At 38.5% G+C, this 17,226-nt stretch overlaps 1 protein-coding gene across 1 annotated transcript; it reads right to left on the bottom strand.

The window, feature by feature from the left end:
* Positions 1–1,188: 1,188 nt before the first annotated feature.
* LOC149170093 (uncharacterized) lies at positions 1,189–16,496 on the bottom strand. Its single transcript, XM_089425443.1, has 3 exons — positions 16,013–16,496; positions 15,214–15,302; positions 1,189–3,513 (listed from the first exon to the last, which is right to left on the bottom strand). The coding sequence occupies exons 1-3, from the start codon at positions 16,494–16,496 to the stop codon at positions 1,216–1,218; spliced, it is 2,871 nt and encodes a 956-aa protein (XP_089281569.1). The 3' UTR covers positions 1,189–1,215.
* Between the last annotated feature and the right edge of the window lie 730 nt (positions 16,497–17,226).

Below are 17,226 nucleotides of genomic sequence, written 5' to 3'. Positions count from 1 at the left end.
TGTCCAGCATGTCTGCGAAAGACCAACTTTCAGTCAACTCCAAACATCTGTTGTTCAGACATTTATTCCAAATTACTAGGTTTATAACGCTCACTGCACTTCCAAGCCCTTGATTAAGTTCATTATTAATTAAAGTTATCGCAGCGGTTTCAGAAAGTTTCCGTCATCTTAAAGGCATTTGCTCGTTCACAGGATTTTTCAAGAGGTCACTTGGAATGGCATTCCAATGTTGCAACCACACAATGCTAACTCTGATTGGATCGGTTGATCCTATTCGCTGAAAATGTAGAAACCTTTGTATATATACTGGCATAGAATATAATCGCCATATATAGGTTCTCAGTTTAGAATCAAGAATACTAAAACCCCTGGGCCTAATTAGACTCTATGAACATAATCACAGCCTGATTTTTAAACTCGAATAAAAGCATAGATGATACGTGCCTGATTTTTAAACTCGAATAAAAGCATAGATGATACGTTCAGACTTTAAATATGCATACAAAGGCTTACATAATTGGATTCAAGTAAATAACAAAGTACAAAATTAGGACCAACAGATTACCCCATTTAACATTTATGGATCATGGGGAAATACTTTGAGGGTTTTCCACAAGGGTTTCCTTGGATATAATATACTTAAGATGGATATCAACATTGAAATATTTTTTTTGTTATTAATTTTTTTTAAATGCCATGTGTCAACTCCATGTTGAGCACAGAAATAATTGTTGAGCGGTAAAATATCCATGCATGTGCCAAATTAATTCAATACCAACCTTCTCAGACAATAAGAGTTAATGAACCGGTGCCTTGGCAAAGCTCTCAACTTTCTGCCAGCCACACTTCATTTCTGGCCCCTCAGATGGCATAAAATATGGCATCAACATGAACAATGTAAAATATTCTGTAATGCACAGACCAGTACATGCAATGACGTGTAGACCCAATCATCTCACCTCATTTGCCGGCAAAACATGCTATATTAATGGTGACTTATAACTTTATCGTAATGCCACCTCAATGATCTTAGAATATTAATTTAAAGTTTAAACCAATCATGATGTGCCATACAAGTTCATGTGCCATACAAGTTCCCCTCCAGGCGAAGCTCGGTTAGCCCTCTACATACAGGTCCACAAACTCGACGGTAAGTTTACAACAGACATAAATAATCTAAGTCGCCACCACTTATGGCACAAGTTTGATTTAGTGTCACCAATAATCGCCACAAGAACAATCTCCATCTTTAAAATGATGGAACCTATTGGCATCCCTCACAACAATTTCGTGCCTAACAATCTTGGAGATGAACTTGGTGGCGGTGTGGCAATCACCACACATGCGAAGATTCTTGATAACCCGTATTGGTGTGCCAATGGGTACACTGATAATTCCAAATGCAATAGCCAGTTTCTCACTGTGATAGAAGACCATGTGTTTCTTTTCCTCCTCGTTAACATCATGCAGTACAGAGTTGGTATCTGGCACATACCCTGCCTCCTCCATCTGGCCAGCCAAACTCTCGAGCATGCCATAGATCTGCTCTGTTTGAGAATGCGATCTGTCTCCTCCGAGGAATGCATGTACTTTGTTATTTACCTGAATCCAACTAGAACCTGGAACTTTCTGAATTCCCCGGTTTTTCATCTTTTGTCTCAACTTTGCTACATTATCCCATCGTCCAGTCACTGCATAAAGATTTGACATCAGCACGTAGGTTCCTGCATTTTGTGGTTCCAACTCAAAAAGATGTTCAGCTGCCCGTTCTGCTATCTCCAAATTTAGGTGGATTCTACATGCACCAAGCAAGGCTCCCCAAGCAACCGCATCAGGTTCAAAATGCATGTTGTTGATAAAGTCCTCTGCCTCTTCCAAACTCCCAAAGCGCCTGAGAAGGTCAACCATGGATGCACAATGCTCAGCTGTCGGTGAGATATGATAATCGTGCCTCATAATGTCAAAGAAGCGCCAACCCTCAATCACAAGGCCCGCATGCCTGCATGCAGACAGGACACCAACAAAAGTGACTTTGTCAGGCTTCATACCTGCCTGCTGCATTTGCTGAAAGAGTTTCAGAGCTTCCTTGCCATGCCCATGTTGGGCAAAGCCAGAAATCATTGCATTCCACAACACTAGATCTCTTTTAGACGCTCTGTTGAACACATGTTGTGCATTCCCTATACTCCCACATTTGACATACATAGTAATAAGAATGCTTCCCACGTGGACATCTAATTCAAATCCCATTTTAAGAATGTGATCATGAACCTGCTTGCCATGTTCCAGAGCTACTAGGCTTGCACAAACTGTTAGAACGCTAATTAAAGTGGACTGGTTTGGCTTGACGCCTGCCATCTGCATTTGTGAAAATAATTTAATCGAATCATTATTAAATCCATGCTGGGCATACCCTTTAATTATGGCAGTACAGGACTCTGTAGTTTGCTCAGGCATCTTCTCAAACAGTTGCAATACCTCTTCCATTCTTCCACTCTGAGCAAATCCTGTGAGCATAGCAGTCCATGAAACAACATTCCTCTCAGATAACCGCTCAAACAATTGGTGTGCATCATCCACTAGCCCATTTTGGGCATAACCTGTAATCATTGCATTACAGGCAATCAGAGACTGCCGAGGCATCATGTCAAACATCCGACGTGCCTCCTCTATTCTCCCATTCTGAGCATACCCTGTAATCATAGCAGTCCAGGATATATCATTTCGTTCAGGCATTTGATCAAACATTTCTCGAGCATCTTCAATGTGACCATTTTGAGCATATCCAGAAACCAAGGCAGTCCATGAGACGACATTTCGTTCGGGCATCCTATCAAAAAGGTGGCGCGCATCTTCCATTCTCCCATGTTGGGCGTAACCCGCAATCATCGATGTCCATGTAACAACATCTCGAACAGGCATTTCGTCGAACAACTGCCTCGCCTCTTCAATCCTCCCAACCTCAACATATCCCGTCATCATCGCAGTCCACGATACCACATTCCTCTGAACCATTTTATCAAACAGCTCGCGTGCATTGTCTAATCTTCCGCGTTGAACATACCCTGTAATCATCGCCGTCCATGAAACCACGTTTCGTTGCGGCATTTTGTCAAACAGCTCGCGTGCTTCCTCTATTCTCCCATTCTGAGTATATCCTGTGATCATTCTGTTCCATGACACGACATCTCGTTGAAGCATTTTGTCAAACAGTAGACGCGCATCGTCCACTTTACCATTCTTAGCATACCCTGAAATCATGGCATTCCAAGAAACCACGCTCCGTTGAGGCATTTCATCAAATAGTTTGCGTGCGTTGTTTTTCCTCACATACCATGTAAGCATGGCATTGGAGGAAACCACATCGTAGCTGATGCCAATAGAACCCTGGTAGCACGCTTCTTTATGGCGATACTCTCGTCTCTCCGCAATTGCATTAGACTTGGCGCCACTCTGATATCCCGAAACCGGTGAGGGGATGGCTGTATTTTTCGTCGAATATTGATTCCACGGCTTCCAAACCCGAAAGACGCATGAATACGAACAAGGTAAAATGTACCGCCTGATCGTTATAGTGCTGGTTGGTACATTGGAAAATAAGTTCATCTGAAACTATTATTAGCGTCATTCACTTGATTTTTCAGTATGGATTCGCTTAAACTTTGACTACGAAGACTCAAAAGGGTTATTCCAATAGTCTCCTAAATTTGCATCCGTAGCGTTGGCATGACGTTCAATGTTTTCCCAAATATTAGTTGGTTTCGGCTGTAATTTTCTGGTTTCAGCTGTAATTTTCTGGTTTCGGCTGTAATTTTCTGGTTTGGCACCACTACACGAGTTCGGATGCTGAATTCTGAATCTATTTTGTATGATTTTTTACTGAAAATTTTCTAAATTACTTAACAACTACATTCAACGTATATTTAATTTATTTATCAGGCGATACAAAGAAAAAGTCAAAATTTTCCTTTAAACTCTTCTTCCCATCAAGGGAGGGAGACTAAAATAAAGGAGTGCAATAATGATGATAGAAACCAATCCCACAACATGCAATATACCAATAAAATATATTTAAAAAAAATTACTTTTATTGTATTATTAATAATTGTGTTTTTTTAACGATAACGGGTGAGTCAGTAATTTAGAATCAGTAATTTTAGAGGATTATCATGATTTTAAAAGAAAGAAGAGTTTATACTCTTGTTTTCCATAGCAGTTGAAGAGGAGTTACCAATACCTGGACTTTAAAACTGTGTTTCACTCTGAGATGAAAATCTACCTATCCCAACAATCTCATCCTTCCTTCTTGTCCTCTTAAAAATTGCTTTTTTAATGGCTTCCAATGCAGCTACCATTTCAGTAGTGACTTCATCAGGGAAACTTTGACAACATCCTACACCATGCCCAGGAATTCTGGCTAGGTGGTATTTAAACCTGTTTATGCCTGCATACATTGTGGCATTGCAATAATATCACTTGATATTGTGGTCATTACCGGGAATGATTCGTTGACCATTTGCCCATGCCGAATCACGAGATTGTCTGAAACCCTTTGGTGGCATGGTAACAAAATCTAGAAGAAAAAAAAAAAAAATTTATTTGTTTTTTTTCTTTGGTTTTGAATTTTCTTTTTAATTTGCAAATCTTTTTGGTTGTAGCTGAGAAACTCAACCACACAGGGTTGTGGTGTGGCTGAGTTTCTCACCCACAAGTATTCCCAATCAAAAAAATATTTGCAAACATATATATATATATATATATATATATATATATATATATATATGGAAAACATTCTAACTACATTCATGAATCCTACCTGAGGCTTACTCTGATCCGATGAAGTTTCCTTTAGCCTCCTCCAATAGCGCTTTCATGCTCCTTTAGCTTCACTCTCAAGTTTCAACACTCACACAAATTAGCCAAACACTCAAATGACAAGTGAATGAGAAATAGAAGGAGAGAGGTGCTTATAAAGCTTTTTTCCCTCCAATTTCCCTTTTCCTGCACCTCATTTTCAAAAAAAAAAAAAAAAAAAACGAATTTTTGGACAATTTGGGGGTTTCGCTGCTTGAAAGGTCATATAGGGGTCTGATGGGAGTCTTATAGGCTACCCTCGGGTCTAATGAGGGTAAACGGGTCTTGTACAAAACCTGCCAAGGGTAAAGAACGTGGGTTTAATGAGGGTCACCATCTTCCCTTCTGACCCGTTCTTACCCACGGGTTTAATAACGGTGGTGCTTCACTGATATTTTGTTGTATTCCCAGTCAGTGTGTGAGATGACACCTTCTGCTTAACTTATGATGTAAAAATGGCGTGGCAAAGAGTCTGTAATGGGTCTGAAATGGATCTGTGTTGGTTCTCAGATTATATGGTAGTTTTTCCCAATTACCTTTGTACAATTTTTCTTCCAAAAAGAAATATAAAGTGTTTATGTTTACCAAAAAAACAAAAATTAATTTAATTAATTAAATCATCCACCAAGGTATTTCCATAGATAGTTGAATGGTGGATTAGACATAGGCAAGGTAGGTTGGGTTATATCTGCTAATCCCATCCTTGACCTGTGAAGGACACAGTGTCTACCAATTTTCGACACTTTAAATATATTGATCTAAACTGGAAAAATATTAACAAAAATAAAAAGAAATTAGAAGTTAATTAATTGAAAACCAATAGGAATTATTTTATTGATTCACTTACTTTTGTCACAGGGCCACCCATCATCATCATTGTTTTATTTAATTTCCCACAAGAGAGTACTTGTTAAAAACATATATCTTCACTTTAACCTTCTGACTGCTTGCTTACATCCAAATTTAACACAAAAGCTTTGTACTCTAAATTCACTATTTGTGGCTAACAAATTGACATGCAGATAAACATTGAAACATGAATATGCAAATTAGAGGGATTATTTGCAAATCTAAGTTTGAACTTGAGCCTCTACAGCCATCCAGTCTTCCAACATTTGTTCAAACATTGATATAACTAGTGTTGAGAATATCGGTATCGGCAAAATATCGGCGAGGGTCCAGAAAATATCTTATCGGCGAAAATATTGGCAAAATATCGGCACGCATAAAAAATGCATAATATATTCATTTTTTTTCAGAGTTTTAAACATATAAAGCAATAACAACATGAAATAAACACATTGGCACATAAATATGAAGAAAGCACTGATATATATGATGTCAAATAGAAATGATACATCCAAGGCGATACCAAAACCTACTGATCCCTGATAATTTTCCATTCAAGGACTCAAATGTGGAGAACCAATACAAAATAACATCACATATATAAAAGTATCTCATCATCATGAGTTATATGTAGCATAACAAATAAAACTAGCAGCTATCTATCTGAAATCACTGCCCTCTCCCCCTTTTACGGGAAAACATGATGGGTTGTTTTCCAGGCCTGCCCCTAGTAGTAAAAAGCCCTGACCCTGCCTCTACACCTAATGTCAAATAATGAGTGCTAGGTATGGAGTTGTGCTCTCCTATATCTATAGCAGATGGTGTTGATGCTAATGCTCCCACAGTGTCCTCCTCCTACTCCTCCTCCGAGTCCTTCTCCTCTTGCTGCCCCTGTTCTAATGGATCATCTGGCTCTAGCCATGAACATGACTCCTCCAAGATGGGCTCCTCAAACTCCACCCTCCACTGAGAAAATACATTAATATTGTCCAAGGAAATGGCATCTGGATCCATTGGTGCTTCTATTTGCCTCACTCGAAGTCGGATGTTGTAATGCACATACACTAAATCATTGAGGCGTGCGAACTCCACCCTATAAGAGTGTCCAAAAAACTAATGAGTCTTGACTCTTGACTCTTGACACTTGAAGGTCATAAATTAAAAATTAAAAATTACAATAAGCATAATTTCTCAACTGAAAGTTGGAGCTCAAATTTATACCTGTTGCGCTTTTTTGCGTGTATTTTCTCAAATACACTCCAATTACACTCACGCCCTGAAGAGCTACATGTTTGACTCAAGATTCTTATGGCCAATTTATGAAAATTTGGTGCCCTTACACCATAACTTCGCCACCAAATATCTACAACAGAATACAGAAATAAAAAATTCAAAAACTTAAAACATAATTAAACTTTCAAATAAAAGTTACATAATTGAATTAAAAAAAAAAAAATAGAATTATAAGTAAGGAAATTCTAAATTGAAAATTCCAATTTCTAATGAGTGATGACTTGTCACTTACGTGGCATGAAGAGGGTCCTTTCCCTAATAGCATCATCAAATCCAAATAGGCCAACACAATCCTGATAATATTGTATCTCGTGATTGATTTTGCTACGAAGTTCAGGATCAAGTACCATCCTATGAATATAGGAATGGAGCCCTTCCATCACCTCGCCATCAAAATCAAATCTGCATTTGTATGAAAATGCGGGGTTGAGGAAGAGTGTTGTTGCATGAATGGGTCGATGAAGCATCCCTGTCCACCGACTATCAATCATATCCCATAACATCATATGCCTATCAAGGCCAGCAGAACCCTCGTTTGCATAATAAGAATGAATGGTCTCCTTGGCCCTATCCATGGCCTCATACAAATAAGCCATTGCAGGCTTCTCCCCATCTACCAATCTAAGAACCTTTACTATAGGTTCACTAACTGAGCATGCTTCTTCTACTCCACGCCAAAACGTCTCAAAGTACACCATTTTTGCAATGCCTTTCCTGTTCTGTTTCCTGTTGTATCTACAATTACGCCATTCATCAGACACAAACATTTGCTTCAACTCGAACTGACATCGAAGCAAAGACTAAAGAGTAATAAAGTTTGTGGCAAAACGTGTGATCACAGGACGCCACAACTCCTTGTTTCTAGTGAACTTCCTCATGAGGCTAAGAACAAAAGTATGGTTATAAATAAACTTGGGGACACTCCTAGCCATATCAACCGCCTCTTTGATGAAGGAGAGTTTCCCCATATCCTCAAGCAACAAATCGAGACAATGTGCTGCACACGGAGTCCAGAACAATGTGCAATGCCTCTCCATAAGCATCTTGCCAACAGACACATAATTAGCTGCATTGTCTGTTATGACTTGCACCACATTCTGCACACCAATCTCCCGAATGAACCCATCTAACAACTCACATATCATTGTTGCATCTTTGATATGTTCTTATGCATGCACCGATTTAATAAACATGGTACCTTTAGGACAATGTACCAAGAAATTTAGAAGGGTCCTACCCTTCCTATCTGTCCAACCATCAGACATCATTGTGCATCCAGTAACTTCCTATGTTTTTTTCAACTCCGCCAATCTAGAGTTGATGTCTTGCTTTTCTGCTTGAAGAATTGGTCCCCGCAACTCAACAACAGCAATAGCATCACACATTCGCTGCCAAAATGGATTCGTTTTGGTGATGCTGAGAGGTAAGTTGCTCCAGAAAATACACCTCCCCATGACTCTATTTGCTTCTTGCTTCTCCTTTTTTTTAACAAGCGATTTTATGCCAAGTTGTGATCCATCATTCCCTGTTCGTGGAATAAAAAATGATGACCTTGCACTAGTAGTAGCAGGTAATGATGTGTCAGCGGTGGAACCCCTCCCACTACCCTCAACATCAAAATCAAGAGAAGATATCCCGAAAGATCTACCTGCACGTTCAACCTTGTTTCTTTTTGTCTCTTCCTTCTTTCTGTCTTTTTCATCAATTGCCTCAAGAGCTTTTTGTATAAGCTCTGAACTAGAAACTGTACAAATCCCAACATCATGTCCAGTGAGTCTAGCCAGATGGTATTTCAGTCGTGTAACCCCTCCTGTCATCCTAGTCCCACACAATTTGCATGTAAATATGCTCGATTTGTCCCACCATCAGGGTCCCATACTCCCAAAATGGGTCCAAGCCTTTTGGCATATTTGAATTTTGTAGTGAACTAACTCAAACCTAGGGCACCAAAAAAAAAAATTGGAATTAATAAGTAATAACCACATCATTTTACAAAATAATTTTTTTGCTACATTATTTGCAATGTGAATTCAATGAAAAACCATATATGACAATAAGAGGGTGTATTTGAAAGTTAAAAAAAATGAAGTTTGCTCTCCAAATATGGAGAAAACCCTTGCATTTGCTCATGGGCATGAAAATCATAGCAAAAAAAAAAAAAAAGATTGAGGCAAATAGGCAAGCAAGAATAATCCTAAAACTATCAAAAAATTCATTAACATAGGGGTTTATTTGAACATACCTGTTAATGGAAGAAATGAAATTTTCTCACTGTTCTTGAAGCTTAGATCAACAAAATCTTCATTGTTGGTGGCGATAATAGCTATTCAACACTCAAACCCTCCTTGGCAGCGAGCACATAGCTCTCCCCTTCCTTCTCCAGCAATCAGAAATGAAAATGATTTAAAAAAAAAAAAAAAATTTCACTTTTATAGCCGCAGCGGCAATTTTCTCTGTCTCCTGGCGATATTTTAGCTCATCGCGCGATATTTCCCTGAGATATTGCCGATATTTCGGAAATATCGCGATATTTTCAGGAAGACAAAATATCACGATATTTTCTCGGCGATATCTCGTCTCCCCGAAAATATTGCGATATTTCCGAATATCGGCAATATTATATACACTGGATATAACCCTTCCTTAACAGGCGAGTAATGGCTTGGGAATAACCAGAGTCAATAGCTACAGGAAAATGAAAAAAATTAAAACAGAAATAAGTGATTTACTGTCTGGAATATCACAAGGCAAACCAGCAGGAACAAAAACATCATAGAAACATGCGGAGTGGGGTTATGACTTATATCAATGTCTAACTATTGCATTCACTAACACACGGAGTGGTGACCTTGTTCAAGTGCTTGTGCCTTGAAAAGACATCCATTCATTTCATGACTGTTTTGAGCTGGTAGTTACAGGCTCGCAGAAAAATGAAGAAACGAACTACAGGAAGGAAGGTGTATGGGGTATTCACGGAGGGCGCTATGTGGGGACTTCAAAATTCAAATTTCAAATGGGCAGGACTGCGCCGTGAGAGGTGATCCACAGCAGGATGCTCCATAAATGCCTATGTGATGGTAATCCAGCAGGACCATGGCAGCAAGATGCTCCTAAGATGCTTATGTTGATGGTCATGCAGCGAAACCATGGCAGTTGGATGCTCCATGTACCATCTAGTCTGCAAAGTCATTTCTGCAGCTGGGTGGATAGCATTCCTAGATCAGCAGAAACTGAAAATAGTTTCCTCTAAATGAGGTAATGATACGAAAGTCTAGTTAGCTTTACGCTTTTAGATTTTAGCTAACCTTTAGATTCATTTTGAGAAAATCCAGATGACATTTCATGCATCAACTGCATACACAGCTTACTTTTTTGTATTCTAATTTTTTTTTTTTAAATCCCAGAAGAACTCAACAGCTCACCTGACATGTAAATTTATGGGGTCTATGGCATGTCTTCCTCTCTGTAAACTGTGTCATAACTGGGGATTTGAACATTGGATCTCCCAGTTTTCACAGGATTCACATTACTTCGATCACCAATTGAGCTACCTCCCTGGGATTTTTTTGTACTCTATTTTTATTAACATACAACATATGTAAATTTCTGGCTACTACTCAAGTCTGCTGTCTTGCTCTGGATTTCCCGTCATTGGACTTGTCAACATGCAAGAAAAAAAGGGACTCAACTTCTGCAAATACAACCAAAATCAAAGCAGATAAATGCATAATATGAAAAATGGTATAATTGTACTTCTGCATGTCTATTTTTGACTTTCCAAAACTTAACTTGGCAAAGGATTGAAATCAGTATTCAATGACTACCACTCTAGATTCACAATTACAATTCTCATGAAAATGTCTAACATGTCTAGGAAAGACTAGCTTTCAATCAACATGTCTAGGAAAGACTAGCTTTCAGTCAACTCCTAACTTCTAACGTTCAGACATTAAAAATATCCACTATTTGATGTTTATTCCAAATTAGTAGCTTTATAATGCCCACTGCACTTCCAAGTTCCTGATCAACTTCATTTTTAACTGAAGTTATGGTAGCAGTTTCAGAAATAATATGAAAAATGGTATAGTTGTACTTCTAAATCTCTACCTTTGACTTTCCAAAACTTAGCTTGGGAAAGAGTTGAAATCAGTTTTCAATTATTACGACTCTAGCTTCACAATTACAATTCTCATGAAGATGTCCAGCATGTCTGCGAAAGACCAACTTTCAGTCAACTCCAAACTTCTGCTGTTCAGACATTGAAAATATCAACTATTTGATGTTTATTCCAAATTAGTATCTCTCACTACACTTCAAGCCCTTGATTAAATTCATTATTAACGAAAGTTATGGCAGGAGTTTCAGAAAGTTTCTATCATATTCAAGGCATTTGCTCGGTCACAGAATTTTTCAAGAGGTCACTTGGAATGGCATTCAAATGTTGCAACCACACAATGCTGACTCTGATTGGATTGGTTGATCCTAATTGCTGAAAATGTACAAACCTTTGTATATATACTGGCATAGAATATAATCGCCATATATAGGTTCTCAGTTTAGATTCTAGAATCAAGGCTACTAAATCTCTTGGGCCTAATTAGACTATGAACATATATTCACAGTCTGATTTTTAAACTCGAATAAAAGTATACATGATACGTTCAGACTTTAAATATGCATACAAAGGCTTACATAATTGACGTAAATCATTGCTAGGTCGATAATTCTCCAAATAAAGTACAACATTAGAGATGGAGTGGATTTGCAAAGCAGTAAGCATGTATGATTCACACTTGAGTAATGCAAGTTCCACAATATGTGATATTTGTGCCATAGTAATTAATAATTATGCAGGAATCATATTCTACCCATAAGAATCAAGTTCTTGGTACAACGATACGCTGCTATATAAACGTCGTGACAAGAGGAACCCATCTCCACATCCAGCTCAAATCCTTCTCGGGCTTAATACAAAGAAACCAGATCAATAGCAATATCATCCATGACCATAAACAAAAAACAGAGCATGTATATGCAAAACAATTTGGACCCTGACATTAATGATTTGGTTACTCCATTTTCTTCTAATACTTCGAAATAACATTATAGTAGAGAGATTAAGTACCACGAAATAAAATAGCAAACATTGATAAAGGACCAAACCATTAAGGCACGAGCGAATGATGGGAAATTTAATTAGATCAAATTTTTCAATGGTTAAAATGAAAATATTTCAAATCTGAAACCATTATTACACTCTTATTTAAAATTTATTTAAGCCGTTCCCAAATTCTCAAAGCCAAGGATAAAGGCAAAAATACACCTTTCTGCCAACTCCAGAGATTAGAATAGAAGCTTCCAACGCTTACAATTCTATCTGAATCGATGCACACAATCCTACATTGCCATTAATTTAAGACAACATATATTTATAAAAAGCCAACCAGATCACATATAACAGAACTGGCTAAGTCATCCAAACTAATTCTGTGAACAGATGCTCTAGGCTGAACAAGTGGGTTTCAATGTACTATCCGATAGAAGATAGGTCAGGACTCAGAAGTGATTTTCAAGTGGATTTGAATTGACAATAGGCATGTGACATAAATTCTTCTTCAACCTCTCCATTTCCATCTACATTATGCTTGTATTTTCTAAGATTTTAGGGGTGAAAATCTGGCTCCACTTTGTTTGAGGTTGCAATGCAACAGACAGCTCACGACGTCTGACTTAAAGTTGTAGCTTATGCGGTTGGGGTACATCTGCCATATATCAAAAAGGGTAAGTTGTTCCTCTGAATGTCAAGCCATTTGAGTGACAGGCTAAGTTAAAAAAACTTAAACATGCAATAAAATCCTATTTGCAAATTTTGAAAGCCCGTATTAACACCTTAAACATGGCGGATTCTCCACAGTGCGTTCAAATATGAAGAAATCATCTTTCATGGCAAATAAGCACATGACAAAACCAAATAAGAATTATATTAGTTCATATCCAGTGCAAGCATTTCATAACATCGAAGCATCAGTTTCCATTAATTGTATAGAGGAGGAGGATTTCAGAGATTGTGTATGTGCCAAGGAAGTGGATAGCCCCGGCTACCATATGGAGATCTAATGAACCAAGGCTGGAATTAACAAAGGGGAAAGGTTGTGCAGATATCCATCATATTGTTGCATGCACCACTTTTGTAAAAATAATGAAGGGGAATGGCAGTAGAAAAAAAATCCATCCTGCTCCAGACCTATCATGCAATGAGAAGGATCAAAGCCTCCAACGCACCATCTTTCTTCAAGTTTTTTCAATTTAAAAAAGTTTTCACTTTAAGAGACTTAATCCTTTTTCATCCATAGTTAAGAGGATCTATGTTGGTTCTTAATATATATGTGCACGCCTGCAAGCACATCACATGTCAAATCCATGTTGAGAACAAAAGGAATTACACATCTCTCTCATACTAAACATTTTATTTAACATTTTATTTAAGCTGGACATTGTAATATTTTACTTCTAGTTAACATTGAAATGTTTTTTTGTTATTAATATTTTTTTAAATATTGTGTGTCAACTCCATGTTGAACACTAGATAACTACACATCTCCCTCATATTGGACAGTAGAAAATGTGCTTTGACACAATAAGAAACCTTTTTACCTTCAATTGCTCTATATATATATAGCCCCCAGGATGAAGTTCAATTGGCGAACACCATGTTATGAAGTAAAATGTAAACTATGAGATCTGAGGTTTAAATCCCCCGATTAATCCATGTCCACGGAAGGGGCATATGTAGCCACCTAGAGGTTATAGTGGTAGCAATCAAAATCGACCATGTGTCACGTGAGAACGAACCCTGCCCACTTGCCAATTCCTATATCAAAATCGACCCTGTGTCACGTGAGAACGAACCCTGCCCACTTGTCAATTCCTATATATATATATATATATATATATAGAGAGAGAGAGAGAGAGAGAGAGAGATAGATATAAAGCCTTAGAGGTTTAGATAAACTAGTAAGTGAGACCTCTTCTCTCTCCCACAAATTTGGATAAGTCACAAGTTCAATTGTCTTTAAACCTTCACGGTTAGGCTCCATAGTTAGGACCAATAGATTACCCCATTTACCATCGATGGATCATGGGGAAGTACTATTAGGGTTTTCCACAACGGTTTCTTTGGAGATATATATATATATATATATATATATAGTTGATACAAAAATAATATACTTAAGATGGATATCAACATTGAAATAATTTTTTTGTTATTAATTTTTTAAATGCCATGTGTCAACTCTATATTGAACACAAAAAAGAATTGTACATCTTCCTCACAATGAGCTGTAAAAAGTCCCTCTTGACACAATCAAAATATGCATGCATGTGACAAATTAATTCAATACCAACCCGCACTGGGCCACCATAGAATTTAACGTGCTCGGACACTAAGAGTTAAATGAACCGGTGCCTTGGAAAAGCTCTCAGCTTTCTGCCAACGACACTTCATTTATGGCCCCTCAGATATCTTTAAATATGGCATCAACATGAACAATGTAAAATATTTTGTAATGCACAGACAAGTACATGCAATGACGTGTATACGTAATTATGTCACCTCTTTTGTCGGCAAAACATGCTATATTAATGGTGACCTATAACTTTATCATAACGCTACCTCAATGATCTCAGAATATTAATTTAAAGTTTAAACCAATCATGATGTGCCATACAAGTTCCCCTCTAGGGGGAGCTCGGTTAACCCTCTACATACAGCTCCTCAAACTCAACAGTAACTTTATAACGGACAGAAATAAACTAGGTCACCAACAGTTCATGGCACAAGTTTGATTTAGTGTCACCAATAATCGCCCCAAGAACAATCTCCATCTTTAAAATGATGGAACCTATTGGCATCCCTCACAATAATTTCGCGCCTAACAATCTTGGACATGCACTTGGTGGCGGTGTGGAAATCACCACACATGTGAAGATTCTTGATAACCCGTATTGGTGTGCCAAAGGGTACATTGATAATACCAAATGCAATTTCCAGTTTCTCATTGTGATAGAAGACCATGTGTTTCTTTTCCTCCTCGTTAACATCATGCAATACAGCCTCCTCCATATGCTAGCCAAACTCTCGAGCATGCCATAGATTTGCTTTGTTTGACAATGCGATTTGTCTCCCCCGCGGAATGCGTGTACTTTTTTATTTACCTGAATCCAACTACAACCTGGAACTTTTTGAATTCCCCGTTTTTTCATCATTTGTCTCATCTTTACTACATCATCCCACCGTCCAGTCACTGCATAAAGATTTGACATCAGCATGTAGGTTCTTGCATTTTGTGGTTCCAACTCAAAAAGATGTTCTGTTGCGCATTTCTGCTATCTCCAAATTTAGGTAGATTCTACATGCACCAAGCAAGGCTCGCCAAACAACCGCATCAGGTTCAAAATCCTCTGCCTTTTCCAAACTCCCAAAGCGCCGAGAAGATCAACCATGGATGCACAATGCTCAGCTGTCGGTGAGATATGATAATCGTGCCTCATAATATCAGAGAAGCGCCAGCCCTCATTCATAAGGCACATGGCCCATGTGCCTGCATGCAGACAGGACACCAACAAAAGTGACTTTGTCAGGCTTCATACTTGCCTACTGGATTTGCTGAAATAGTTGCAGAGCTTCCTTACCATGCCCATGTTGGGCAAAGCCAGAAATCATTGCATTTCACAACACTAGATCTCTTTTAGACGCTTTGTTGAACACGGGTTGTGCATTGCCTGTACTCCCAAATTTGACATAAATAGTAATAAGAATGCTTCCCATGTGGACATCTAATTAAAATATATTTTAAAAATGTGATCATCAACCTGCTTGCCATGCTCCAGAGCTACTAGGCTTGCACAAGATGTTAGAACGCTAATTAAAGTGGATTGGTTTGGCTTGACGCCTGCCATCTGCATTTGTGAAAATAGTTTAATCGCATCGTTAGTAAATCCATGTTGGATGTACCCTTCAATTGTGCAGTACAGGACTCTGTAGTTTGCTCAGGCATCTTCTTAAACAGTTGCAGCGCCTCTTCCATTCTTCCACTCTGAGCAAATCCTGTGAGCATAGCAGACCGTGAAACAACATTCCTCTTAGATAACCGCTCAAACAATTGGTGTGCATCATCCACTAGCCCATTTTGGGCATAACTTGTAATCATTGCATTACAGGCAATCGGAGATTGCCAAGGCATCATGTCAAACATCCGACGTGCCTCCTCGGTTCTCCCGTTCTGAGCATACCCTATAATCATAGATGTCCAGGATATATCATTTCGTTTAGGCATTTGATCAAACATTTCTCGAGCATCTTCAATGTGTCCATTTTGAGCATATCCAAAAACCAAGGCAATCCAAGAGATGACATTTCGTTCGGGCATCATATCAAAAGTTGGCGTGCATCTTCCATTCTTCAATGTTGGGCGTACCCCGCAATCATCGAGGTCCATGTAACAATATCTCGAACAGACATTTCATCAAACAATTGCCACGCTTCTTCAATCCTCTCAGCCTCAACATATCATGTCATCATCGCAGTCCACGATACCACATTCCTCTGCAGCATTTTATCAAACAGCTCATGTGCATTGTCTAATCTTCCGCGTTGAACATACCCTGTAAGCATTGTCGTCCATGAAACCACATTTCATTGAGGCAATCTTTCTAACATCTCACGTGCTTCCTCTATTCTCCCATTCTGCGTATATCTTGTGATCATTCCATTCCATCACATGACATCTCGTTGAAGCATTTTGTCAAACAGTAAACGCACAGCCTCCAGTTTGCCATTCTTAGCATACCCTGTAATCATGGCATTTCAAGAAACCACACTCCGTTGAAGCATTTCATCAAATAGTTTGCATGCGCTATTTAATTTACCATTCCTTGCATACCATCTAAGCATGGAATTGGAGGAAAGCCACATCGTAGCTGCTGCCAGAACCCTCGTAGAACGCTCGTTTATGGCGGATCTCTCGTCTCTCGGCAATTGCATTAGAATTGGCGCCACTCTACTACCCCGAAATCGGTGAGGGGATGGCTGCATTGGCTGCATTTTTCCTCAAATATTGATTCCACCGATTCCAAACCCGAAAGACGCATGAATACGAACAAGATAAAATGTACTACCCGATCGTTATAGTGGTGGTTTCTACATTGGAAAATAAGTTCATTTGAAAC

Source organism: Pinus tabuliformis, chromosome 4_2, assembly GCF_031772625.1.
Source record: "Pinus tabuliformis cultivar Carrire ecotype Pingquan chromosome 4_2, CPIR1, whole genome shotgun sequence".
Taxonomy (NCBI): Eukaryota; Viridiplantae; Streptophyta; class Pinopsida; order Pinales; family Pinaceae; genus Pinus; species Pinus tabuliformis.
The sequence above is the reverse complement of the archived record's forward strand: the minus strand, read 5'-3'. Positions and strand labels throughout refer to the sequence as shown.

Bases quoted from the DNA above. Each gene is read 5' to 3' on its own strand.
- LOC149170093 (XM_089425443.1), bottom strand. From the start codon at position 16,496: ATGGACCTCGATGATTGCGGGGTACGCCCAACATTGAAGAATGGAAGA. The intron at 15,303-16,012 runs GTACATCCAACA...ATCTTTATGCAG, and splicing joins CTGTACTGCACAATTGAAGG to TGACTGGACGGTGGGATGAT. The intron at 3,514-15,213 runs GTAAATAAAAAA...CGGGTTTGGAAG, and splicing joins CAGGTTGTAGTTGGATTCAG to CCGTGGAATCAATATTCGAC.